This window comes from Columba livia, chromosome 10 (assembly GCF_036013475.1).
Source record: "Columba livia isolate bColLiv1 breed racing homer chromosome 10, bColLiv1.pat.W.v2, whole genome shotgun sequence".
NCBI classification, from domain to species: Eukaryota; Metazoa; Chordata; class Aves; order Columbiformes; family Columbidae; genus Columba; species Columba livia.
Window position 1 is genome coordinate 7770655 of NC_088611.1, and position 26110 is coordinate 7796764.

Consider the following 26110-nt stretch of genomic DNA (forward strand, 5'->3'; position numbering starts at 1 on the left):
CAGAGTGCAAGCTTCAGCACTGGGGTCTGGATAACGCAAAAAGGTCAGGTGTAGGATTAAGAATTCCTTGAATGATTATTCCCAAAAGGCAGCACAGACTGGTTTGTATCAAGTTTGGATCATTCGGGCCTCTGAGGTTCTTCATTCTTAAAAAAGATTTTCACCATCAGACTTCCCTATCTACACTGATGCCACACTACTTAGGGTCCTGTTTCACACTGTGTGAAAGAGTTTTGCTCTGGTGACCTGCAAACCAATCTTTACATGTTTTCAAAAATACAAAAAGAATAATGATATGCTACAACCAGAGGCGTAACACAGTTCCAGAAGAGACCAGCTGCATATTATGAGTGGGGCAAGTCCTGAGCATTGCAGATGTGTGCCACTCTGTAGTATGTATCCTTCTCATCAGAGATCGCTCCCAAGCCACCTTTCCATTTAACTGCACAAAAATACCAAAGCTACCTCAGTTTCAGCTCTCAGAGATACTATTTTTGTCTATCACTCACTCTGGTAGAATGTATATTGTACATAACAGGATTATGATGATTGGGAAAACAATCTGTGCAAAAAGTCACAACATTTTTGATCTATGTATTCAAAGAATTTTCACAAGAATATAGTAAAGAAGCAACAAATAATAGTTTTTTTGAATAACTAGTTTATCTGCAGTGGTTCTTTCTTACTATAATTTCAGAGTTATTAAATGCTTCCAAAATTAGATAGTTATATGCTTTTTAGGTTTGTTTCCAAGTTTGTGTTAGCCTTGTCTTTAAATCTGTTCATTTATTTACTTACCCCCCCGTCACCCCACAGTATTTTTATAAATTTCTAATCTTTCCCAGAGGCAAGAAGCCCCATATCTCAGACAATTCAAGGTATCCCTGTCTTTTCCTGCTTTCTCTGTTGCTTCTAGGGCTTCAGCTGTCTCCTTGTGTAAGATACCCAAATCACTTAGGTTTTGGTTTTAGATCTGCTGTCATATCATACCAAAGGTGAGAAACTGCTTCCTCTGCAGATTAAAGTTCACTCAAGCCAACCTCAGCCTATGCACACTTGAGAAACATTGCTGTGTCTGAATTAAAACCGAACTGCACAGTATAAGCTTGCTGTTTTTGTTAAATACCTTACTCTATGTGGCCTGTGAGGCTGGCAACTGAATTGGGTAAAGCAGTTTAAATAACTAATTAGTGGCAGTCAGGTATCCTCAACTGCACTGTTTGGGGTGGTGGAGGTTAGCTTTTTTAACATACAGTTAGAGCTTTATGGAAACCAGCACTGTAAAGAACTCTAAAAAGCCATGCAGTTAGAATTACTATGAAATTATTTTGTTTATCAACCAGTATCATTTAAGAAGCTCAGAAGGATGTGAGAAATAACCCCCCTGTGGATGTGATGCTAAAAACACCTTTCTGGAAATAGATTTATTTATATTGCGCACAAAGAAGTAATGAACATGGTTTGATCTCTTCTGGGTTTGAAGTCATGTGCGTGGGTTGTCTGCGAAGAAATTATCTGAAGACCTCCTCACAGGGACTGGGGGTTTTGATTGTTTGATCCATGTCATAGTAAGAATTTCTTGCCTGGTAAAAAGCCTCTGCTGTACAAAATGAAATATAAGGCCATCTGGGCCCGCATTTTTTGTCTTTTGACTGTGACACAGTGTATTTTTTGTGAAACTGAAAAGCAGCTAAAGTGTGAACCCATCAATATGTGCATGCCCTACCATTTTCTGATGTTTAGACAGCTGCCCTTTGAAAAAATAGTTCTCTAAATTGATGTTGATTAGAACTGGTAATCTGATAGTATAATAAAATTCCCTCTGTCAAATCACAGGTATTTTCAAAGATCTGTTACACTCTGGAGCACTGAGTGCTGCCTGCAAGATGGGTTTGGTGGTTTTCTTTTTGAAATGTCTTGTCAGGCTCTACTGAGAATAAAACTATGTCAAATCCCTTCTTAGCATGCAACTTCAGTTTCTCCAAGACATGCAAGATAAAGCCTACCATATGCTCCACTGGTGTGTTAGGTGATGGAGGAAGTCTAGAAAGTATGTTCCCTTATTCGTGCAACAGCAAAATAAGACTTGAAGAGAAAACGCTAAGGAAGATATATATATATATATATATATATAGCTTAATTCTCTGGCTTTAGAGAGACATGACCTGCTAGGTGTAGTAAGCATCCCAAACAGCAGATTTGCAAGTCTCTGCATATGCTGCCCAAGGAAATACAGTGCCCCTTTTATATGGGGGAAGAAGATACAGCCCTGAATTTAGTACTTGCCTGTTGTAATTTGGCGATATAATGTTATTTGGAAGGGGCTGAAACAACTTCTTAGAATAAATTCTCTTTATGCCTAGTTCTTAGTCACTGTGCCCAGATTTTATTGCACTATATGTCACTATAATCTGAAGTTCAGTGTTTATTTGCATTGCCATCATAATCTCAGTTGTTGAGATTTGGTTTCTCAAGTCACACAGGGAAGAAATTTGCTGTGTGAATTAAAGTTCATATTTTAGGTTCCAGCAAATTATGATTTTTGATTCACTAAATTGGTTCAAACTAGGAATGACAGAACTTAAGTGTCTGCAGTTTAAAATTTCCTGCCTCCTTTATATAAAAGTTGCATTATTTCCTTTTACAGTGGTTTAATACCACTTAGTTGTGTTATTTTTTAAGAAAAATACAATATTTTTTTCTGAAACTGAGACTTTTCCAGTTGTTTTTTGCATTGTATTTTTTTTAAAGTATTAGTAGAAGGCCAAGCTACATTTGTGTGTAGACAGATCCACCAGTTTTCTCCCCACACAACTGTACGTCTTAGAAGTGACTGTTACCACTGGGATGGATATCTTTATTCAATTGAAAAGGAAGAAAATAAAGTGAAGAAACATGAACACATAGGTATCATCTCAAGTTGTTTTTAAAGTCACGTATAAAGCCCTAGAGCTGTTTTTGAAAAGTTGTGTGTTGAAAGCACTTTGTACAAACCATGATGTGAGGTGATGTCCAGTGCTTCAGTGTAAGGGGAGGAGCGAGGTCAGCAATACTAACTGAGCTTAGAACCTTCTTGTTGGCTGTTTCTCTTGCACATGCAGGCACACTTCACTCACTCTTCTGTGTTCTTAGGAAGAATACATGAATGATTTTAACTTGCCAGTTCCTCTTCTCTTGAGAAAGGACTGGAGTGTTGCCCTCTATGTCTGGGGAGAATCTGGGGGCTCTGTGGCCTAAATCAGTACATGACAAGAAGATGATGGCACTCAGGAGAGGGGAGAGAGAGGAAGAGAAACACCAGCTATTGCTGTAGAGCATGAGGAGCCTTTTTGCATCAGAGTCTAAAACACGAATTAATAATCACAGTGCGTGTTTAAAATCTTGTCTTGGAAGTTAGTAACATAAGGAAAACTTAGGGAACAATGCTAATATTTTTAGGAAGAAAGCTTTCTCAGATCTTTCCTCTAATTAAAAAAAAAAAAAAAATGGGTCAGGAATATCTTAGAAGTTAATCTCGGTTTATATATATAAGAAAAAAATACAACATGCCAAGAAAATTGCAATTAAGACAGTTTCAAACATGTGAATGCAAAGTGCCACAGTAATAAATTATTGACGAGTGGTCTATGCATATTTTCTTAATTTATTATCATTAATAATAAAGATTTGTCAGAGTCAATAATAGTTTTTGTCTTCATTAGCTTCAGCTTTCCTTTTACTCTTCTGTAGGTTGTTCTTTTCTAATTTTTGGCCTTCTTCAAGCTAGTTTGTGAAAGTTTTGACCTGCTATTCTGTGACATCGCATTTTAGATTTTCATCCATGTTACAGTTGTTTATGAGGTCTTAAGGTCCTGTATTTTGCTAAGCAATTACCTCTTCTTAAAACTGAGTTTATTCTTAGTTTTTCCAATACCCTATTACTGTTTTGAACACACTAAACCAGGAGTGATCATCTATGCTGCTCAGACTGTTAGAATGTTTTTAGCCAAATGTGGCCCTTTCCAACTGCCCTGCTCCCCAAATCATCCCTGGGCGTGTCTCAGCAGTTGGAATGGGGCAGAGAGCGTTTCCAGTCAGCGGCTCGAATGCAGCCTGTTGGGCTTTGAAGATGTTCAGCTATGAACTACCTGCCCTTGGCTCCCCTCCGCTCATACAGATAAAGACTATTGGTTCTGTGCCTGCTGGAGACGCTGCCTTCCTGCTTTGATGGTGTAACGAACATCGAACGTATGAAAAAAGACTAAAGCTGCACATTCAAAAGCATTTAAAGAAACCATGTCCCTCCGTCTCCTGCCTTTCCTCTTCAGACTTTTACTTGTTCTGAGAAATTGCACCTATCCACTCATAAAAAAGCTTTATCTAAATTCTGACAGTCATGCTGCAAATATTTTCTAGAGCTCATGAAACTGAGACTCCGTGATGGGAGGTGAAAAATCAGGAAAGCAGAAACAAAGGAACAGGGTTAGGGACAGGTCTGGGACCTGCAGTCAGGGGATGTGGTGAAGAAAGCCAGAATGGTTGCAGCTGAAGTAACTCAGTGGTTTAATTTTACTTTGTAAATTTACTATAGTCTAATAATGCGTTTGAGTTAAAGAATTCATGAATGTTTTAAGTGTTTTCTAGAATTTTGATACAGCATTGCTAGCAGTGAAGTCAGAATCTTTCATTTCTTTTCCTTCTAAAGATCATTCTGTCCAAATATAATCCTTCTATGCTTTATTTTTCTTACCATAAATTATAAATAATAATACTTTGTCTTATTTAAAGATGCAGGAGCTAAATGAGTGAAGAATAATACTATGTAGTCCTTATTGTTCGTGGGTGTTTTGCAGACACTTATTTTGGAAGTGGAATGTGTTCCTTTTTTAATGTCTATTTTTTCCCGATCTTTTAGGATCTCAGCAGCAAGGACATGAAGAGAGATTTGTACATAGTTGCTCATGTAATTCGAATAGGTACAGTATGATTTATTACTTGACATACACACAGTTAACTATGTTTTTACAATATTCTTAAATGTATGTGTTACATAAGTGGCATTATAATGATTTAACCAGTTAGAAAACTCAATTATAGATCATGCCTGTCTGCTGAGATTAATATTCAGACCATATGTAACTAAGTATTAAAAGGTGATGATTGTTTAACAGTGATTTTTTTTTTCCTCAGTCTGGAACACAATATTTGATTAAACAACACATTTGGGGGAGGAGGGAGAAACTGAAAAGGCTTTTTGTTTCACGTTCCAAAATCTCGACTGAGGTCTTTTTACTGATGGTATATAGCTAGTTTACAGGGCAGGATATCAGCATACCTGGCCATTCACATCTAGTAAATGGGAGGCTGTTAGACAAATTATATATAAAGATCTGCTTTCTGCTGTAGGAGTCTGTAACGCTTCCAAGAACCCACATGCAAGTTTGAGGAGATGCCTATAAAACAGAAGAGCTGTCACACATCTTGGGGGTTCTTTCTATGTGCTGATGCCAAAGTAGAGCATTAGCATCAGTACCTGCTGCTGGAAGCCCAGCAAAGTCGCAGCCCGACATCCGGTAGCGAACACTTGCTGCTTTTCAGGTTCTCTTGGCCGCTCACACAACGCCATTCAAAGGAGAGATCTGGGTGCAGAGTACCTAGACCTGACCCTGCGTAAGGAAGAAGGCCCTTCCTTGCTAGTCATTTGAGTAGTTGCCCTTATAGAGTGGGTTTCTCTGGCTATTCATAGGCCAGGCTGGGCTTCCTTTATTCTTTTTGAGATTTGCAGTTGCAAGACTGGAAAGTGTTCAGGATTGAAGCTGAATTTAGAATGTATCTCACATGGTAGAGTGCAGTGCTCAAAGTAGTTCATGGACAGCTAGATTAATTTTTTTAGCCCAGCATTGTGTTTCACTGAATTGATTATGACTTCAGGTATGGGAATTAAATTTCTAGAATGTCTTTTAGATGGAAGGTGTTGGATAGGAAAAAAGCTGTAATTAAAAAGGATATAATTAGTAATATGGAGTTAAATGGTTCTAAATTATGAACACGTGTACATTCACTGAGAAATTAGCAAGTGAATATTTTACTTATATTAAATATAAATTATTTCAAGTGTTTAGACCTAAAATTTTAACAACATACAGTAGAAATAACAGTTTGTTCAGTTGTAATGTTCTAAACAACTGAGGAGTGCGCTGTCTCGTGTTTTTCAGGTTTTCACTTAACTGAAAAATGGCTAGGTAGTGTTTGCAATGAACGGGTATTTAACCCTATTTCCAACCTGTTCAATACCGCTATAGTATCCATTACCAGCCTCAGATATCTTCTGAAGGACAGAAAGTCTAAACAGCTACATGAGACCATAGTGCTGTTGTGTTGTCCTGTGAATGACAGCATGCCTGCTAAGTCACAAATGTCTTAGAAGGTTTGGGTTTTCATTATCTGACTTCACTGTGTCATAAAGTGTCAAAAAGTAAGAATTACTCTGTATCACTTGTGCTGGTGAATGAAGCTTGCAGAAAGATATGCTGTAGTTCAAGCTCAGATTTTTAACCTCGATGCAAGAAGTGCTGGACAAATTATTGCGTGTAATGTTGAAAATTGGCTGAGATTATCATAGTGATTTTTCTGGTCTTGGCATTTTTTACTCTATTAAAAGGCTGCTTTAGCAATAGTAAGTTAATCATTAAGCAACTTCTTATCTCAGAACTCTCCTTTATGTGCTCCCGGACAAAAATGGTAAATGACACAATATATAATACATTCCCTTAAAGCAATTGTATAAAGTGAAAATTTGTGTAAATACTGGACCACAATGGAAGCACCACGGTGAGTCTCCATGTGGATGCAGAGATGAGCACAAGCCATATTTGTGGCTCATTCAAGAGGTGATTCGTAGTGAACCCAGCTGGATACAAATATGTGTCTTAGGGCTGCAAATGAAAGACAGCCAGACATGATGCTGTTCCCTGTGCCCTGGAGTGTTCTGGTAGCTAAATGTGGTGATGTGCCTTAATCAAAGTAGCCCAGCAGGTCAGGAAGGTTCCAGTGATCTCTGGAATTGAAAACCTTTAAGAAGAAAAATGATGGGAAGTATAGAGAAGACTGCAAGCTGTAGCTGAAACTTAGTGTGAGTCTGCATGTTCAGAGGGTTAATAGAACAAAATGGGGGGAATGGCTCCATGTGAATGTCTAATATTGAAGATTTCTTTTAATTTTAGGTCGGATGTTGCTAAATGATTCAAAAAAAGGCCCCCCTCATTTACACTATCGCCGCCCCTATGGCTGTGCAGTATTGAGCATCATGGATGTACTTCAGTCGATCTCTGAAATAAAAGAAGAGAAGGATTTTGTTCTCAAAGTTTACACGTGAGTAACTCTTAGAAGGAAAAGAATTAGGAAAAACACTTTGTATGTGTTGAGTGATGAAATACTAAAGAAGTGTTAAATACCAAGGTACCATAAACTGCATTTGCTGCTTTATCCTCCTCACAAGGTAAACTAGTGCTGTTGGTGCTGGTTTTTGCTCCTTTATTATTCCAGACGATCATAGAAATTAATGAATATTATCACAGATGTTGCAGGGATATTAAGTGTTTCAGAAATTACTGAATATTGTCCAAATCTGTGTGACATGCAAAGCTGCACTCTTATGAATATGATTTATTTTAAATCTGCTAAGGTCAAACCCAGAGTAATATGCTTTATTTCACCTGACTAAGGGAATAGTTCCTCATGCCCCACCTCCTGTTCCTTATCAGTCATGGTGACCAAAAAGAAGTAGAAAATGACCGAAGTCAACAGCATGTGACCAAAAAACTCTAAAGAAGTCAACATTTTGTGAGCAAGAATCTGTCTTCACTTATTCATGATTTTGAACTTTGAACTAACAGATTCTTATTATGAATTGTGGTCTCACAGTTGTAATAAAAAGATCACAAACTGCCTGGAGACTGCAGGGAATATTTAAATGTCTTGTCAGTGAGGCAAGATCTGACACTGTGAGGCAAGATCTGCTTTGCAGATCATCTGAGATACAGCTGACATTACTTTGCGGTCCGTGGCCACTATTCCGAGTAATAAGATAATTTATAGGGGTTATAGAACTTCAATATTTTTGGAGAAGTGCATTTAGCAGCAGAAAAATCTGACATTCAAGAGAAACTATAAATAAAAAAATGGCTTTCTATATTCACTGAAAGATTCTTGGGTATCTCTGCATACGTTAGAAATCTGTAAGTCCAAAGAAAAGTCTCTCAGAGAGTCGGCTCTTCCATTCTTCTTTCACCAACGGTTATGAAAAGTAGCAAAAATTTCAAGTTATGGGGAATAAAATGATCTCTTCGACAACAGAATCTGCATAATCTTGGCATTTGTCACCATTCAGTTTCAGCCTATCTCAAACCACTGGTATTTGGTTATACTGTTTATGTTAATATTGGCCTTGTAGATGTATGTTAGTATATTGCAACTGCAACATTTTGAATGTTTACACAGTAATGCAACATTCCGAGTATCAGATTTCTGGTTTTATGTCCTTTTAATGCATCTTTAGCTTCTTATTTCAGTGAAAGATAGGAGAGAAAAAACCTGTAAAATCCTGGACTTCTCCATTTGTCATGCAGCCATTTAGAGCAATCCAAAGCCCTACTATTATGATAAAAAAAATCACAGGGTAGAGGACTTACCTTTTCTTCCTCTTAATCCTGAAGTGTTTTGATAATTCAGATTCCTTTTGCACCACTGAAAGTACCAGCTCTGTCTGCCCAAAAGTTGAAGTGGGTTTATCCCAGGCATTGTTCTTCACCTCTGCTTCCCCGGGCCCTTCGTGTTCAACATCCACGTGCAGCCGTTTCTGCCTTCCCAGAGGGGAAGTAGAGCCCATAACAGAATTAAACTCTGTAATCGGATGCTTGTAATTTTTTATCACTATTATAATTCGCTTGAGTTGTTATGTGTCTTGTACATCATTATTTTATGCTACTGCTGTTTGGCATGTTCTCTGTAAACCACTGACAAAGCTTTTCAGAAGGGAAGATGGATGTATCTAAAGGGGACCAGCTTATAGTTTTGCAGCTTTAATAGCTGTTGATTTTCCACAACAGAATGTTTTTACAGGTTTATCTGCTTGCATCTTGTCTTTGCACATTTTTACATTTAGCTACCTTTTCTTGCTTTGTAGACTAAAATTGAAATGACAGATTTTTGTCCTTTGTAAGTTTAAAATTGTGTATGAATGCTTGAAGCACACTGGAGTTATTTTCTTACCTGCTGCTCTCATTTTGATTATTGTTACAATGCCTCAGGCCCACCAAAAACATCATAAAGATTAAATAAGTGAGGGAGGTGTGTTTGTATTTTAAAGGAGCAGTGAAAAGCATTCTTTTTGTAGCTATCTGGCTAAAGGTACAGTGAGTGAGACAGTCAGCACACAGCTAGAAAAGCCTTTTCTCAGGGAGAAGCTGGAAGAAATTAGAGACACTGAAAAGCTAACAAAGGCTGAAATGAATCCATGGTGCTTCAATGCAGACTTTCGCCTTATCCGCAAGAGGAGAATACTTATGAAAAAAATCAATTTACTTCTCCAGTCTTTCTCAGCTTTCCTTATTATTGTTAAAGATTTATGTCTGCAAAATACTTCTTTCTTACAATCTAGATTTCCCTGTTTGTTAATCCTGCGGTCATGTTATAATCTTACTAAGAGGATATAGTACCACAGCTCTAGTTATAAGCTCATTATGTAAAAGCATGAAGGTTAACTTTCATAATTCTTTTTAGTAATAGACATGTAAAATATTTTAAAAGTGAGATGGAAACTAAATTCTCAATCCATTGCTGTTGGTGGGTTTTTATCTGAGATCACTTGATTTCATGTTTTTGTATGAATTTTTGTCTTTAATGGAGGTTTTTGCTCATTGCACCTTACTCCGCGTCAATCTTCCCATTCCCCTAAAAACCTCATGTATTTTTTCTTTTTCAGATTTTTGTCCTGTTTTCTCTCAATCCTTTGTTCTTCTCAAGCACTCTTATAACTCCTTCCTCTTAACGTGCTGTATTGCTGGGATGCCTTTCCCTTTTGATACTCAGTTGTTGCTATTTGCCCAGCTGGACAAGAGTATACTTCGCATTTCTGGCCGCATCTGTTTGACATCAGGGTCTGATGTAGTGTGGCAGATATTCCAAATGGTAAATTTACTGTAGAACCAGCCAACCTGAAAAGGTGATGGATGGCTCAGGAAAACATTCTTATTTAAACTAGAAATATATTTTGTAATATATTTGGTATTTAGACAAGTAAGATGTTAATAAAGTGCTTTACTGACAAGTGTTTTCAGGCCAGCATTTCAAACTTGGGAGAATGTTCTTCTTCTTTGTGTTCAGGAAATGTAAAGTGCAGCTTACATTGGTAGCTGGTACACAACAAGCTTTAAGCTATCTTTGCAGTCCATTGATTATGGGATGATATTGTTCCAGATTAATTTGCAGGCATAAGTCATTGGAGGCTGAAATATATTTTAACTTGTACTCCAGTGGCTGGTACAGCAACTAAAAAGTTAGACATTTTCTGTACTCTCAGCTATGAAGATGGAGGTGACACAGAATTTGTCCCATAGGTTATCTCTGTGCTTTAAGGAGAATATTATTTGCAGTAGTGTTAAAGAAGTTTAAGTCTATTCCCTAACAGTAGGATAAAGGACTCTTAACGTCTTGGCATTGTGAAGGCAATAATGGTTTTTTCCCTAACGAGTAAGCTGAATATTGGTTGAAGTTCTGAGTCAGGACAGAACACCTCAATTATTGACAGGGGTTTTGTGCTGTCCATGAATGTCTCAGCTCTGTTGTGGTTTGGTTTTGAGAGATTGTTTTGGGGAGTGCAGATGTAGTCAGTTTGCCACTGTTAAGTTCTGGAAGGTCCCTTCAGTGCTGACCTGTCTGAGTTACTGTGTGGGTATGTGATCTCTCTTCCCCAAAAGGGTATAGTAGTTACAGAAGGTACAGAGTAGAGCAACTGAAATGCTTAATGGCAGAGAGTGGTTTCTTTATGAGAGAGACTGAGGACGTGAGGAGCTTCAGTTTGAAGAGAAAAGTGGTGATGGGAAGGGACACAACCAAGATTTGTGAAATCATGATGGAGGGTAAACTGTTGTTCACAGAATACAACAGTGCAAGAATCAGGGATGCTCAATGAAATTGGCAGGAGATGATAAAAATGGAAGACAGTACTTCCTTTGGAAACCAGGTAGTGATTTTCTGGCTGTTATTGCCACAGCTTGTTGTGAAGACAGGCAGCAGTAGCAGGTCCAAAGGGGTTCAGACAAGTTTATGGACAACAGGTCCATGAACAGAGGCTCAGTCAGGGATTTAACAGCCCCACTCCAGCCACCTCAGGGCAGGAGACGTGGGCCAGGCTGCTCATGTACCCTGCCCAAGTAGTATCTCCTAATGCCAATGGGGGAAAGCTTTTTTTTAATGTTCCGACATCCTTAAAAATCAGCCGAGATGTCTGACACCTAAACCTGCTGCAGTGGGAGGTGGAATGTTGAGATAGGTGGAGATAATCCCAATCTAATGGCACTGGATAACCTAGGAGTACAGCCTGATCAGCATTTTAATTAAATGAACGCTTTTGGAGAGCAGGCTGGGAGGATTCAGCATTTTTTCTGCATTTTTCTTTTTTTACTCTCTGTGGATAATTTATTCCAATTTGTCTATGTTCCTTTTGCTTTTATAATAATCAACATTTGCAGGGGGTGTCAGTAAGTGAAGCGTGCCATAACAGGCTGTGTGGGTTATCTCGTTCTTGGCAGGGTATGGTTTTGTAATACCAAAGCTGTAGAAAATTACCAGCTACTACTTGTTCTAGATAGCTTTAATTCCTTTTGCCATACTATTCTTCAGTTACATAATGTAGCAGGCAAAAAAAACCCCGCTGTCCTCACAGTAGCTGGTTTGTATCTTACTGTGATTTTTGCTGACATTATGTGCTTTTGGAGGGAAACAAAAAAAGGGTAAAATGTTAATATGATTGGGAGAAGTTTCACAGTAATTTATTTCTCAAGGCTCCTGTCTTTTTAGGAGCTGGAGCCTTACAGTCTTCAGGGGGGTTTGGCTTTGTTTTTGTTTTGGTTTGTTGCTTTTTGGGTTGTGTTTTTTTTTGTGGTGGTTGTTTTTGTTAGTTTGGGTTTTTTTGGTGTTTGGTGGTGGTGTTGGGGGGGTTTTTTTGCTTCTAAGAGTCAATAGGATGGTAGTTTAATTTAATAATTTAATTCAGTTGCACTTCAGGAGAGATAAGATTGACTGTTGCTGCTGAGTTAAAAATTGCTGACTTCATGGGGAATCTTTAAATCTTGAAGTTGTGATTCAAATAAAGCACAATTGAATTTAAAAGACAATTAGACTTGATCAACATATTGTTTTTTCTTTTTTCTTTTCCTCTTTTTTCATTTTTAACCAATAGCATTGTTTGTGGTAAAGGTTCCATTTTTTATTTTCAATCAGATTATTATACTGGTTAAATTGTCATTTCAGCTGTGCTTATGCTAGTGTAAAGTACTTCATAACATTTATAGTGTGTGGTAACAAGCCACGGCACTGATGGGACCTGGTATGATTCTTTTCAAGCTTAATGGATTTAACAGGTTGATTATACAACTTTACATCTACTGGTGCCAATATAAGCCGTGCAACTTTAATGTTAAGACAAATACAAATCCTAATTCAGGTTGATAGGGACCTCTGCAGTCCAGCCTCCTCAGAGCAAGGCCAGCTGTGAGATCAGACCAGGCTGCACGGGGCTTTATCAATCGTGTCTTGATAACCTCCAAGGACAGGGACTGTGCGGCCTCTCTGGGCATCCTGTCCCAGCCATGTGTGACTGTCCTCATGGAAAAGCTTGTTCTAATATCCAGTCCAAACCTTTCGTGTGGTGTTTGTGCCTGTTGCTTTACATCATCTCACTATGCACTGCTGAAGAATCTGGCTAAGTCTTTTGTCTTAATAGCTGCTTGTAGGTCTTGGAAGGTGCTGTTAAAGTTCCCCCTCTTGCCTTAAATTCCCCAGGCTGAGAAAGCCCAAGTCCCTCAGCCTCTCCTCCTACAGCCTGTGCTCCAGCCACCTGCCCACCCATTGGCCTGTTTTGTATTGGAGAACCCAAAACTGAGCACAGCATTCTAGATCCAGACTAATAACTGCCAAATAATGTATTTTCCCAACTGATAGTAGAAACATAAGCAAATACTAGTTAAATATTGGTATTTTGTGTAAACAGTATTTACAAGATATAGTCCTGAATATATCTTATCACTGGAGAAAGTTTTCTTTAATGGCTAAAGACTGTCTTTGCTTTATGAAAAGGTTTGGGAAGTTCACTAAACATATAGCATGGGTTACTTTTGGGTTGAGTAAGGTTTTTGGGTCATTAAGTGGTGGCCTTGATAAGATGTACATCGAGCTGGTTTGAATGTGGTTGTCTGGCTGAGCGTTGTTTGAACAAAGTTATAATCCACACACTAAGTTGGGTGTTATTGAAACTGATATTAACAACTGAATTTTTTCTGGTGAGAAAATATTGAGTGGAGTGGGATTTCTCTTGTTCATACAAACTTTCATGTTATCTCTACAGCAAAGCTGATTTTCCTGTCCTCAGGTGGCTCAGCAGAAAGCTTTTAACTTGGATTGGTGTTCTTTTGTTTTAGGTGTAACAATGAAAATGAATGGTGCCAGATCCATGAAAATATTATTCGCAAGTCCAGCACCAAATACACAGCACCCAGCTCAAACTATGGTAAATATTTACTTGTAGATTTTTGACATAATTAACAGCTGGAGATTTCCTTTATGAAACTGCTAATTATTTATAGCAGAGAAATTCAGAGAGATGTGAGATTATCTATAGTTGAATTTGTCTACTTGTGATGATTTAAAAGTTTAGCTAAAATTCATTCATGTTTAGTTTGCAGGAGAAAATCTGTATTGGGTCTGCCAGTTTAACCAGGAATTAAAAGAAGAAAACACCTGATATCTTCCCTTCTCAGATATGGCTGACAATAATATTAGTTCAGCATGCCAAATTTCCTTCATCATTGTATCAGTACTGTTGATTTATCTCAAAAGAGCTCAGCAGTGTGGAGAGCCAGTGGCCTGCTGTAGCAGTAGCTTCTCTGGGCTTATTCATTTATGGCTGTTACCATCCCCGTGTGTCTGTGCTGGGGAACGGCCAGCCCATGGGAGGATACAACAGCAGCAATTGGCCTTGGCTGAACTCCTGTAAAAGTTGGTGGTTTTTTGACACTGACTTCGCTGCACAGGAAGTAAAGAATTTACATTTTTTTCATCAGAACTTCCCTGAGTAAAACCATCTTCCCTTTCATCCTGTGTGCCCTTAGGAATTCCAGGTATAACATATATCTAGGGCTTGCTCTCCTGAGGATACCAGGCATACTTGTCAACAGAAGCAAAGACAGAGGTTACGTCTGTCTGACATATTTGACTGTTCAGAAAATTCTGTCCAGAAAATACCTACAAATTAATTATCAAGAAGACTCTCTGTGATAGTTTCAGCACTAAATGTTTTGTTACATAGTTGAGCAGACTAACTGGCTTGGCAGAGTTTTTGCCACCTTTTAAATCCATTTTTATTTTGTTAATGACAGATAGATATGGAAAATAAATCTTTTTTTGTGTTATCTTGTTTCTTCATTTAATGATTTCTGTAGTTTTTTAGGAGTTGGACTTCGTGATCCTTGTGGGTCACTTCCAACTCAGGACATTCTATGATTCTATTATTCTAATCCAGAGATATCATTGCTATTCCATTCCAAATGACCCAGCTGATAAGATACAGTTCTGCTTAGTTACAGCTAGTAGGACTCATCGGCACACTGATGTCTGAATACTGGAAATGTCTTAATTTCACTTGTTTGCGTGTTGAGATATTGTAATAGAATATGCAGTTCACACTCCTATAGAAGATTTTAAAATTAACAAAAAACAAATGACAGTTTTCAGATTTGGAATTTTACTATGTGCAAAGCTGGTCTCCTGCCCTGCTGTTGCTCCTCTTACAGTTAAGGTCACCTACCACTCATCATTAAGACATTTTCCTGAATTATTTAGAACTTCAAAAACTCAGACTGTTTGCATTTATTTCCAATGCCACACGGCTGTCTAAAACTTTTTTCTTTTTCCTTTTTTTTTTATTTTTTTTTCTTTTTCTTTTTTTTTTATTTTTTTTAAGTATGAGCTGTTTTGAAGTGCAGCAGGAAAGCCTTTGGGTTTTTAAAATAATTATTTAAGACGTTTCATTAAGATCCAGTGCACCTCTGAATAGGAGGTAGAAACTTGGCAGAGGAATTGTCCTAGTGGGAGGACAGCATTGCAGGCTGACGTGATTTAAGCATAAGTTATACAATTTGGGCCTCTCAGAACCTGCTCTTACAGTGAGAAAATGCTCAAACCATAAATGTGATTTTTCCCTCTGGTTGTTTCTCTCCCACCTTCCCAGGTCATGTGTAAAATTAGTCCTTTGGATCTGCTGCACAGAGTAGAAAATAACTAGGATAGGCGGGGTAGGAAAGAGGAGTCAAGAGTAGATTTACTTTTTGATTTGTTCTCTTGGGGAGAGGATGAAGCTATAGGTAGATGTTTCTTGGGTATATGTGGCAGGGTATCATGTAAATATATATAATACCATGCCAGAAAATTATATATTCTGTTATCTCTAGTGACTGATATTTATAGGTAATAGATTAATTCTAATGCTATTTGTTCAGTACTGGGGGTTGATGGTCTAGGAGGTCTGAACTTCTGAATTTGCTCCAGCCCTTCATGCTGGGATTTTTTGAATTTATTTTAATTTGTTTTTAATAGCAAAAGAAGATACAAAATGAACAAGCTTTTCTGTAAGTGGCAAGAATAGTCAAGACTGATTTCTAATGAGCTTGTCTCCTGTGTTGTGTTAAACCTTCTGTAGCAGCACACACACAGATGTACAGTTGTACATGATATTCAATGGGTTGGAATTTTTTCCACGGTTACAAAGCCTGTGTTTTCCCTGCAGTGCTTTTCCGCACTCTTCTGCCTACTTAGCTGGACAGTTGCAAGTCCATGTTTTGGCAGCTTTTGAGTACAGCCATGCTGATTGTCCAGCTGGCTTGTTGGCCACCCTTTTCCTTCCATTTTAAGGCTTTATGCTCTTTTTCATCTCAGCTCCCAGTATTCATAAAACTTACACAATCTTCATGTTATCTAGATATCTACTTATTTGCCAAATCTGGCTGAAGCCAAACAACAGGCTTGAAAATTATTTTGAGGGAAGAGAGCAGAAACTGTTTGGGCAGCACATGATATTACTGGATTCACACCCTTATTAACTTGTTTAATGAAATGGCAACTAAATAGTGTTCACAAAGCCGATATATTAAGTTCAGGAAATAGCAGAACTTCAGGTCGCTCGTGCAAGAACATGTATACAAGACAGTGTTTGTTTTCCTATGTGTTGTTCCAGTGAGTGAACAGAGAGGATAGAAAGAACTACTGACTGACATTCATTAAATGAGATAAAGAAGGTGGAAAATTACTATGTGAACGTAATTCACATTGATAGGTGAAGCTGGTAATGCACACTCAGCAGATGAGACTAAGCTGGCATGGTTGAGCTTCATCCTGCCATTTTCTGCTATCGGAATATTTGAATTTGTAACTTTCCCTTACATTATCCTAATGTTAGGGGTATAGTATGCTGTAAATTAAAAGCAACTAGAGAAAGCAATTGGGCTGAGATTAATCGTGTAGTTATTCCTAGTCAAGCTGTGCAGTTGATATACTGAACAATGGGACACACTGGAAGAGCTGATTCCCAAAGTCAGTTTCACCATTTTTGAAATATGTTGAGGTAGTGAAGGGAGTTTCGTTAAAATCAACATTCCTGTATGAAGTAACTAAAGAAACAAGTGGAACAGATATGCTTTGAGGTTGGTTTTTTTTTGAAATGATATTGAGTGGGATTGAAGGCACTTTAGAGACGTTCTATGACATTGTATGATGTGTTAGTTCAGCTAGAGGTGACATTGCTCATACACGTGTTGTAACCTGTTGTATGTGAGTAGAAGAACTAATGCTCAGTACTTCACTTTAACTTGTGGCATCTCTGTGAAATTAATTATTCTGATTTTTAAAAAATAGTATTTTAATATAATGTTATATTCTTAACTGGTCCCTTAAAGCAGTTTTGTTTTTTCCATTTCAGTTTTAAGTTACTCCAATGGAGAAAAGAACACTGTATTTTTATATTTGTATTAAAATAGCTGTGAAGCAAAGCATTATTTTACATGCATGCCTTGTATATACAGATATCTAACTCTTAGGTCTCAAAAAATGAACAACTTTGTTTTCTTTCCAGGACTTATAATATCTCTTCAGCTTCTTCGTGGCGACATGGAGCAGATTCGAAGGGAAAACCCCCTGATCTTTAACAGAGGCATTTCTGTTACCAGGAAGCTGGGTTTTCCTGATGTTATAATGCCAGGTAAACATAACAGCTCTAGTCTTAAAATTGATCATTTTTTTCTCATACTCTTACAGACAGGCGTCACTGGGGCGGGTGCTTTACTTGAAGATTCATAATAGAAGAATTGCCTTATTTATCAGTAAATTCCAGATTCAGGGAGGCATGCTAAAAAATTTTAATCAACGAACATGATAATAATAGAAGGTGTGAAATTCATATGTATAGAAGGTGATCTGGAAAGGTTGCTTTGATATGTCCCCACCTCCCCCACCAATTTGATGTCCCTCATGTATGCTAAGCATAGAGACGTTTCTTTTAAAATGCATGAAGCTTCTTCCCAATTATCCAAAGGCTGGAAAAAGACTTCCCACTTTGCCACCTTGATTTTTGTAATGGTTGACAATACATGAGGCTGCTAATCTGGTCTGATTTTCCAGCTGGCCTTGCAGAGCACCTGGTCCGTGCACCAGCTGTCTCAGCTGAGGCGTTGCTGTACTTTGGTTGCTCCTCACTTCTGGAGCAGCAGCTTGAGATGCTTCATGTTTTGGCACAGGCTGAGGTAGTCCCAGCATAGCCGAGAGTTCATGGAGGGAGGAACCGAAACCTTGCCAGTCATGCCGTCAGTAGATGTACAGCCTGGCATTATACTGTCTTGATTTTTACAGGGTAGTAAGAAATGGGCTTGCTAATTATATTGCATGTATCGCTTTTGAAATACTGCCTCATTGCTATGCATTATAACCAAGACCAAGGATGAATTTGCAGACATAGGACATTTTATGAAAGCATAATGGGAAAAGTATCAGATTTTATTACTCAAAAGACTGCAGTGACACGTCAGTACCAAAAGTAGTTGTTGTAGCCTCATTATGGAGGCTCTTCAGAAAGCATAATAAAAACAGGGAGTAGGTGGAAAAAAATCTAGAAACTAAAGTAAAAGGATTTTCAACAGTATATGTCTTATTTACTAATGGATTTGAAAACAACAGTAACACGGTCGCAGAGGATGTGAGCTTTAAAGCCAATTATAAGTTTTAGTTTTTAGTGATGTTATAGCAGTTCCAGTTGTAACCCAAAGTGATCAGAGAAAAGATTAAATATTGGATGTTGATATGCAGACACAGCTGCTGCAAGGTGATCTGCTGTAATTGAGATCACAGCTGGATTCATCTGCTAGAATTGCCAGATCACAGCTAGAAAGGTCAACATCAAAAATAACATTTACATACTTGTAAAAGTGAACTGATTCTCCTGCAAGAATCACTTTATTCTTCATTTCTACATATGGAGCTGCCCCTCAGTTGCTTCAGTATGCTGGATTTTGGCAAGCTGAAGGAATAGCTTTGTGGCCTTAGTGTTCCCCTAAGTATTTTTTCATTTCCTGGGCTCTCACCTCTTTCTGCATGGTGGGCCTGTCCATGTGAAAAGTGCTCCTACCCAAACCATGAAAAATTCTCTGTTGATTGCAGCTAATTCAGATTTCCAAATTTTGTCTCTAATTAAGAACTCTAGTGAAAAACACTGATTCAGTGCAAAAGACGTCCACCAAATCTTAAGTACATTTATATGATATCTGTGATGTTCAGCCTGGATAGCTTGTACAATTAGGTAAATCAAAACCAGATTCCGCAGCATATGTTTCAGCACTCCCATTGTAAGGCTCACTGTCCGGGTACAGTTTTGATCTTTCCAGCTCTAGTCAGCCCGTCAATTTTTCAGACGGTGTTCTTCAAAATACCACAGGTGCTTGCTAATCTCATTTTAGTGAGAACCACAATTCTTGTTGCAGAAAACACAGGAATTTTAAGATTAAAATCTGTTTGGAATTTGACTTGTATATATATAAGTCTTCTCAAAACACTGATTGATACAAACGTGTGAAAGGACAACCATTCTGCTATGAAGTGCTTACTGCCTCTCTATAGGTCCTGCACACCCAGGACTTCTCCTTGATTCAAAGTGGGCTACAAGAGATCTGCATATATGGAGTTTAGATGTAACACTTTAGGCATTTGTATTAAAAAAAAAAAAAAAAAAGAGGCTCCCATTTGTGGAGAAAGGTGGTTTGTAAATGCCCTTAAACACCAGGTAAGACAAGAAGGGCATCCATGGAAATGTGAATAGACTATTGTTGTAATGATAAATTAGGACATTGCGGAGTAGAGATGTGAAGAGAGAGGTGGCCGTGAATGGTACTCTTATAAAAAATTGTCATTATCCTGAGTATCCTGCAGGATAATGAAATCTCTGGAAAAATTGAGATTAAAACATAATCTAACTTCAGTGATACAGTGAACAGTGTTCATTCTAATTACCAGGGTGTTTTTTAAATAAAAATGTGTTTGACATAAATCAAGTGACAGCAGATATTTGCCTGTTGTTTGCTTTTGAAACAATAGATTAAACTGGTGTTTCAGTTTACCTCATGTCCAGGGTAGAACGTTTGGTAGAGTAAGTTATCTGCCAAGTGGATTAGCCGAGCTGCACGAACAAGGAATGCCTAGCAGTTTACTTGGTGCTTGTGTTATTACAGCCAGAATCAAACGTTCTTTCTTAGCTTTACTAGTATGGTCCAGAGTTGGAAAATATTTAATTTGGGGGGAGAAAAAGCAAACAAACAAAACAACACAAAACCAAACAACAACCGAAAACCACCAATCCTGTCATGCACGTTAGCAGTTCTCAGCTGTGTCTGCTGCTTTAATTGTCTTTGTCAAACTCCCTTTTCCTTGCTTTGTTTCACAACTGTTTCCTTCTCATTAAAGACAGGGTTTCCTCTTTCAGAAAAGTGCACACAAAGTTCATGACGTGTATTTTGCAAGTGGATGCAGATTTTTCAAGGCAGTGTGATTTTAAATTTTTTTTTGATGAATAAAATAATGAAAACTAGTGTTGTTATATTATGCAGCAATCATTCACTGCGTCTGAACCAAGGAATCTACTTTTAAAAAAGTAAATAGCTCTAGTATTTCAAATGAATCTTCTTGGTCATAGGTTTTAACATCTTCATTTTCCTTTTTCATAGGAAATCCTTATGTATGTACACAGCCATTAAAATTGTGTAGCTGTGTCTTATCACACAGTTTTCCTGTCCCAGTTTGTTTTCTAAGCAGTAGCATTACTTCTTATATCAAGCCCCCTTTTCCTTCACTCAGATATGAGCTGGTTATCACAGAGAAAAAAAGTGAAACTAACCTTTATGTGCTTATATCTTGCATGGTTATGCAGAACAAGATTAATATCCTACAAAATAACCATGCCTGTCTTCATTTCTAAGGATGAAATATTCTTTGTTTCTTACTGTGTTGTGATCTGAGAAGAACCTAATAAAGACTTTAATTATCTTTTTGTCCGCATCGGAAGGGGTTAAGTCAAACCAGCCTCATGAAGAGGTGTGGTGGGGTTTTGTTCATTTGTGGGGTTTTTCTTTTCTTTTCTAAATTGCTGCTGGGTTTAAGACCGTCCATCTGATCCTGACAATTTTACCTTTCCCCAGAGATAAAAGCAATGAGGCATGTGGTGCTTGCCTTTTGGATTGCAACTTTATTTGTGTACAGAACTTGCTGATCAGAAATGTCTTGCATAGGCATGGCGTTTGTCAGTTCCCCAAAGGACATCCCTTCCCTTCCCCATGTGCTGATAAGTATTCTGTCTTTTACTTTGATCCTCTGATGAAAAGTGCATGCTTCATCGTCGACTTGTGAGTGATGTTTCTTTCTCTTTTTTTTTCTCTCCCCTTGTCTTAATTTCCTGGCTTCTCTCCCTTTCCTTTCCCTTTATTCTCTCTCCTTTCTTTCTGATACAGAGATGAAGATAGTTGGGTGTAAGTTTCTGCTTTTCTGTGTAATGTCTGCTTATTGCTTGCTTTTTCCCATTTTCATATCTTTCATGGAATGCTGGGGATTGGTAGATAGCAAATCATGACATCACAGGGGAGATTTGGTAACAGAGATGTAGACTTTGTCTTATCAGTCTCTCTTCGTACCACAGTGTTTCAGACATATTTGGTAGCTATGACAGATGAATCAGTAGCAAAGGTAAGAACCATCTCAGCATCTGTTCTGTCAGTGAGCACAAAGTCATGGCAAAAATACATTAAGAAACAGACATGGCAAAATCCATCAGAATATTCATAGCAAGAGAGTCAACAAGACTGAAAGACATAATTATGTAATAATTATCCCCCAAAACCATTTACAAGGAGAATAAGAAATATTTTTATCATAAATAAACTTGCAGAAACAGAAAGTTAAAATCCTGAGCTGGAGGAGATAAGAAAAAAATATATTAAAAATCACCCACTGCTACTAAAAGGAAACTGTTTCAAGGAAATTACTGAATTTTAAGAGAGTGTTGTATAACTTCTTCTGTGTACTAGAAGTCAAACAATGGATAGCAAATAATCTAGTAAGTATTGTTTGTTCCTTTTCCTGGAAACATTGATTGTTCTGCTCACCAAAAGCTAAACACAGAGTTAAACTTGCATAATGTTCTCTTTAGAGAAAGAAAGGAAAAAAAAAAGGTAATTTAATTTGCTCTACAGGCAATAGATAAAAGCTTTGTTTCCGCTCGCTGCTGTAATATTACTCCCAGTAATGTTAATAGTTGCATACTGTAACTATTTCAAGAATACAAGCCTTAAAAAAATAAGTGACTGACTGGCGAAGGGGCAGAGAAATAAACTGCTGAAATGGATCTGATGTGATCCCCAGAGACTGTCTGACCAGACCAGACTTCTTGATTTTAAGAGGCATGTAGTCGTACAGTGGGCAGCACAGCAGATTTTGTCACCAGTGTGCAAGGTGACTTCACTTTTAAAGCAGGGGCAGGGGATGCTGTGTGAGGTGATTGAGAACAAGGCCCTGAGGGGCGGCCCCAGGAGGGCCAGGGGTGCTGGAGACCCTTCTGTACTGTGCACGTTGACAGGTCTTTCCTTTAGTCTGTCTGTTTTGTGAACCTAACAGGATGATCACAAAGCCGATTGGGGGCCTCCTTTTGTTAAACTGTCTGTGTTGAAATTGCTGCACTTCAGAAGTAGTTGCATGTTTTTCATTTGGAGGAAGTTAGAACTCAAAGTAGAGGTGTGGTCTGCTGTTGGAGATCAGAATCCAGTCACTGCACCAGGCTCTTGTACTGTCCGTCACAGGAATGTCTGCTCGGCCAGAAAGAAGAGCTAGAACAAATCCAGCCAAAGCACATTGCAACACTGTACTTGAATATAAGTATTCTACATTTTATAGTTTGTCTCAGAGATTTTACATGTTTGCTAGACTGTGTCTCTTGCAGACTCAAACCCTTAGCAATTTAAATTGCTGTAACCTCACTGAAGTCAGTGGAGTGAGTGATGCTGATTTAATCGCATGCAGGGCTGTTCATTTATATGTAGGACATAACTGTATGATTTGGCTGCTTCTTCATAATCCATTGTGGAAGTTACTCTCTGTGTCCCTCTTGCCCATTCACACTCTGGGGCTATTTACACTCCTGTAAAATGCCGCTATTTTCAAAAAGATGAGAAACCCAGCGACGTTAGAGCGTCGAGCAGACAGTATATCCCAGTGTTGGGCCCCAAATAAGTGGGACCATCTCAACAATTTAGCAACTACAGACATAAATACTAACATTAATAGACTGGTCATTCTTGATGTTTGGCTGCTTAAATTGTAAAAGACTAAGCTTTCAGTTTAAATAAAATCCAATGAAGATTCTTTGGATAAATACAGTCATTTTACTAAGTTACTTGAAACTAGACCTGCATATATTGGATGTTGTGAGCTGCCACTTTCCCCAGCTTGCACAGATAAGTTATGTGTCCTTTACAGGTTCACAAAATCACAGAACATAAACCTCTTGGAAACCAAATTTGCTGGAATCAAGATGCTGGAGATTTCTTTGCCTCTTTCTCCTATAGGAACTTCTGTGAACTACGTAACCTTTTTTTGACACAGTATTCACCTCTATAAAACAGGGACCTTTCCTGTCCTCAATGTACATAATCTTTTATATTAAATGCAGACAGTTTCTGGAAATTGTTACTACGTTGCAGTTCAAGTATCTGGTTAGTCATCTAGTGTAAAACCTACAAATGTTATCAGGATAAATCTCCTATTTTTTCTAATAGATACTAGACAATTATTTGCCCTTGGACTAAATGTTTTTTAGTCTTGAAAATTATAAGTGTTTGGAAGTCTTCCAGTACAGTTGTTTATATTGTAAACACAAAATCAATATATGACTCATGTAGTCTTTTCCACCACTCCTTTTTTTCCCCATTATCATTAAAATAGTTTCAGGTCATACAAGAAAGGATTTCATTCAATGTGAGCAAAACCCCCAAAGCTATAATTTATCATTCATAATGTAAACAACAGTTTTACATTTGACATGAGGCTTTGTACATAGGTTAAAACAAACAAAACAAAACCTCCATAAAGGTGAAGAGCCACATAACACATCAGAAAATAGTTCTTTTTTTATTGTGAAAAATACTGGCTTTCAAGACGTTTCATAAAGAATGAATCTCAGTAACTGTGTATGTCAGAACTGCACAGATTTTATGCCAAAAAGCAGTTTACATTCGGTTTTAATTTGACAACAATTGTAGAGAGATGGGCCTTAAAAGAAGAACAATTCTGAACACTCTCATTAGGTCTTCAGTTCATCCTTGACAGCCACCTGACACAAAGAGACCTCAGCTTACAGCGTCAGCTGCAGTTTCAGTCTATAAATACCTTGGCCCACTAGCCTTCTAGCACTTTTTTGTTCCTGCACTAATGGTGGGAGGCCACAGCTAACCCAGTTTTACAATCTGCGCTGCTCTGTTTGTGAAGATGTGAGGCCTGGGTGATCCAAGCTGGTGTAGCATGCTGTTTTTCTCTCAAAATACAAGGTATTGTCACTTCAGAGCCAGTGCTGCTTGTACAGGAGTTTGCCATGCAGAGGGCATGAGTTGTCTGCTTTGTGAGACAAGCTCGTTATCTCTTTCTCTTTTTACAGTGGAATTAAATATGGAAAAAGCTCTATCCGCCAAGATTTTTGCCTTGGTATGTAGCTGTCATTCTGTTTTAGAGCTGACAAGGATCACTTCTTGATCATACTGATCACACTTGTTCAGTCACGTGCCAGCTGCACTGTGCTGTTTCTGCACTTGTGTTTTCTCTGGCCTTGCAGTTTACATACTCCACATTTTTAATGAAGTTCTCTGTGTTCAAGCATTTGCTGTAGTTTCTCTTGAGCCCATTAGCACATCTGAGACTAAACCCCTCAAAGCCAGTAGCAGCTGGAGAAAGAAATGCCTTGCGAGGACTCAGCACGAGACATGGTTAACTAATATGGGGGGAAGAAGACAAACTTCTTTGTAGAAAGGTTATTTTCCCTGCAATAAACTGAATTGTTTCAGTTTGTACTTTAAACTCCGGATTTTCAAGAAACTGATGGACTCCGTACCTGATAGTCAAATGCTTTTTGTCTTTGCTAGACACATTTACTTTCCTATTTTTATTATGTGTAATACACTTTTTTTTAAGATTCTATAGATAACAGTTTTATAAGAGAGGATCCACCATTATACTTCACTAAAATACTTCTCCCCTTAATTTTTCTTCATTTTGATGCAAATCTACTGGTTTTTAGATTCTTCTACCCCCCACCCCAACGGCATTTTTTTTAATTAGTGAAGTGATATCCCTCCTGTTAAGCTTAATGGAAGATGAGATGCTATATATAGCCAAATGCTGCCTTTAATTTAGGCTGGAAGATGATTTGCTGTCTGACATTGGATTTTGTGTAGCCAGACTGTCTTCCAGAAAAGAGGTCATAAATAGGAAGCTCCAAAATGCTAATTACAGTGAGTACAATTAATTTCTATTATGAGATATAGCATACAAATTGAAACTTTTCTCCTCATTGTGCAAACTGCTTAGAAAAAAGGATGGAGTCTGTCAAGCAGGAGGATTTTCAAACCAAAAGGCCCTACTTAAATTCTCTTTTGTGATTAGTCCTGTATTTCCTTCATAATCCTCTGGTCAACATAGAGGTAGTTTAGCTTGGTTTTGAACAACAAGATAATTTTCACCATTGTTGTGGACCATGGAATGTTGCATTTGATGCCAGTTCTTTGACGAGAAAAAACAGATCCAATATTCGAGGTCTTCCACCAGCCTCGTGCTGTCATCTTTTGCAGCATTTTCAGACCTCTGGCTGTGAGGAGTTTCAAGCAGTCAGCTCCGTGCGAACCCACAGGGGCAGGGAGGCTGGTGGCAAAGGAGGGCATTTTGCATGCAGATTCCCATTCACAGAGAGGTCCGAGCAGAAAGCACTGAATGTCAGCCAGAGACCTGTATTTTTCATGCTTAAAAAGTTGTACATATGTACAGAAATAAAAACAAAAGTACAGACAGGACTGAAAGCTTCTATTGTTTGTCCCTACAGTAGATTAAGGAACAAATTTTGTGGGGTTATAGACTTCAAGAAGAATTTGAAGTGCTTCTTTGACAGACACAAAAGGAAACCGCTCGCTGCCCGAAAGCAAATGCTGCCTCTTTCATTGTGCTTCTGATTAATACACAGATTTACCTGCACCAGCTTCTCCAAGTACTGGGGTGGAAGAAATTCGACATTCAA

General features: G+C 38.1%; 1 protein-coding gene across 28 annotated transcripts in view; it reads left to right on the forward strand.

Annotated features, from left to right (window-relative positions):
* DOCK3 (dedicator of cytokinesis 3) overlaps positions 1–26110 on the forward strand; it is a 197761-nt gene that overhangs the window by 97602 nt on the left and 74049 nt on the right. For all 28 annotated transcript variants that reach the window (XM_065075190.1, XM_065075201.1, XM_065075191.1 and 25 more), the window contains 4 exons: positions 4895–4955; positions 7203–7350; positions 13677–13765; positions 17381–17506. In XM_065075190.1, the coding sequence (XP_064931262.1) occupies positions 4895–4955; positions 7203–7350; positions 13677–13765; positions 17381–17506 (424 nt within the window). The remainder of the gene's footprint in view (positions 1–4894; positions 4956–7202; positions 7351–13676; positions 13766–17380; positions 17507–26110) is intronic.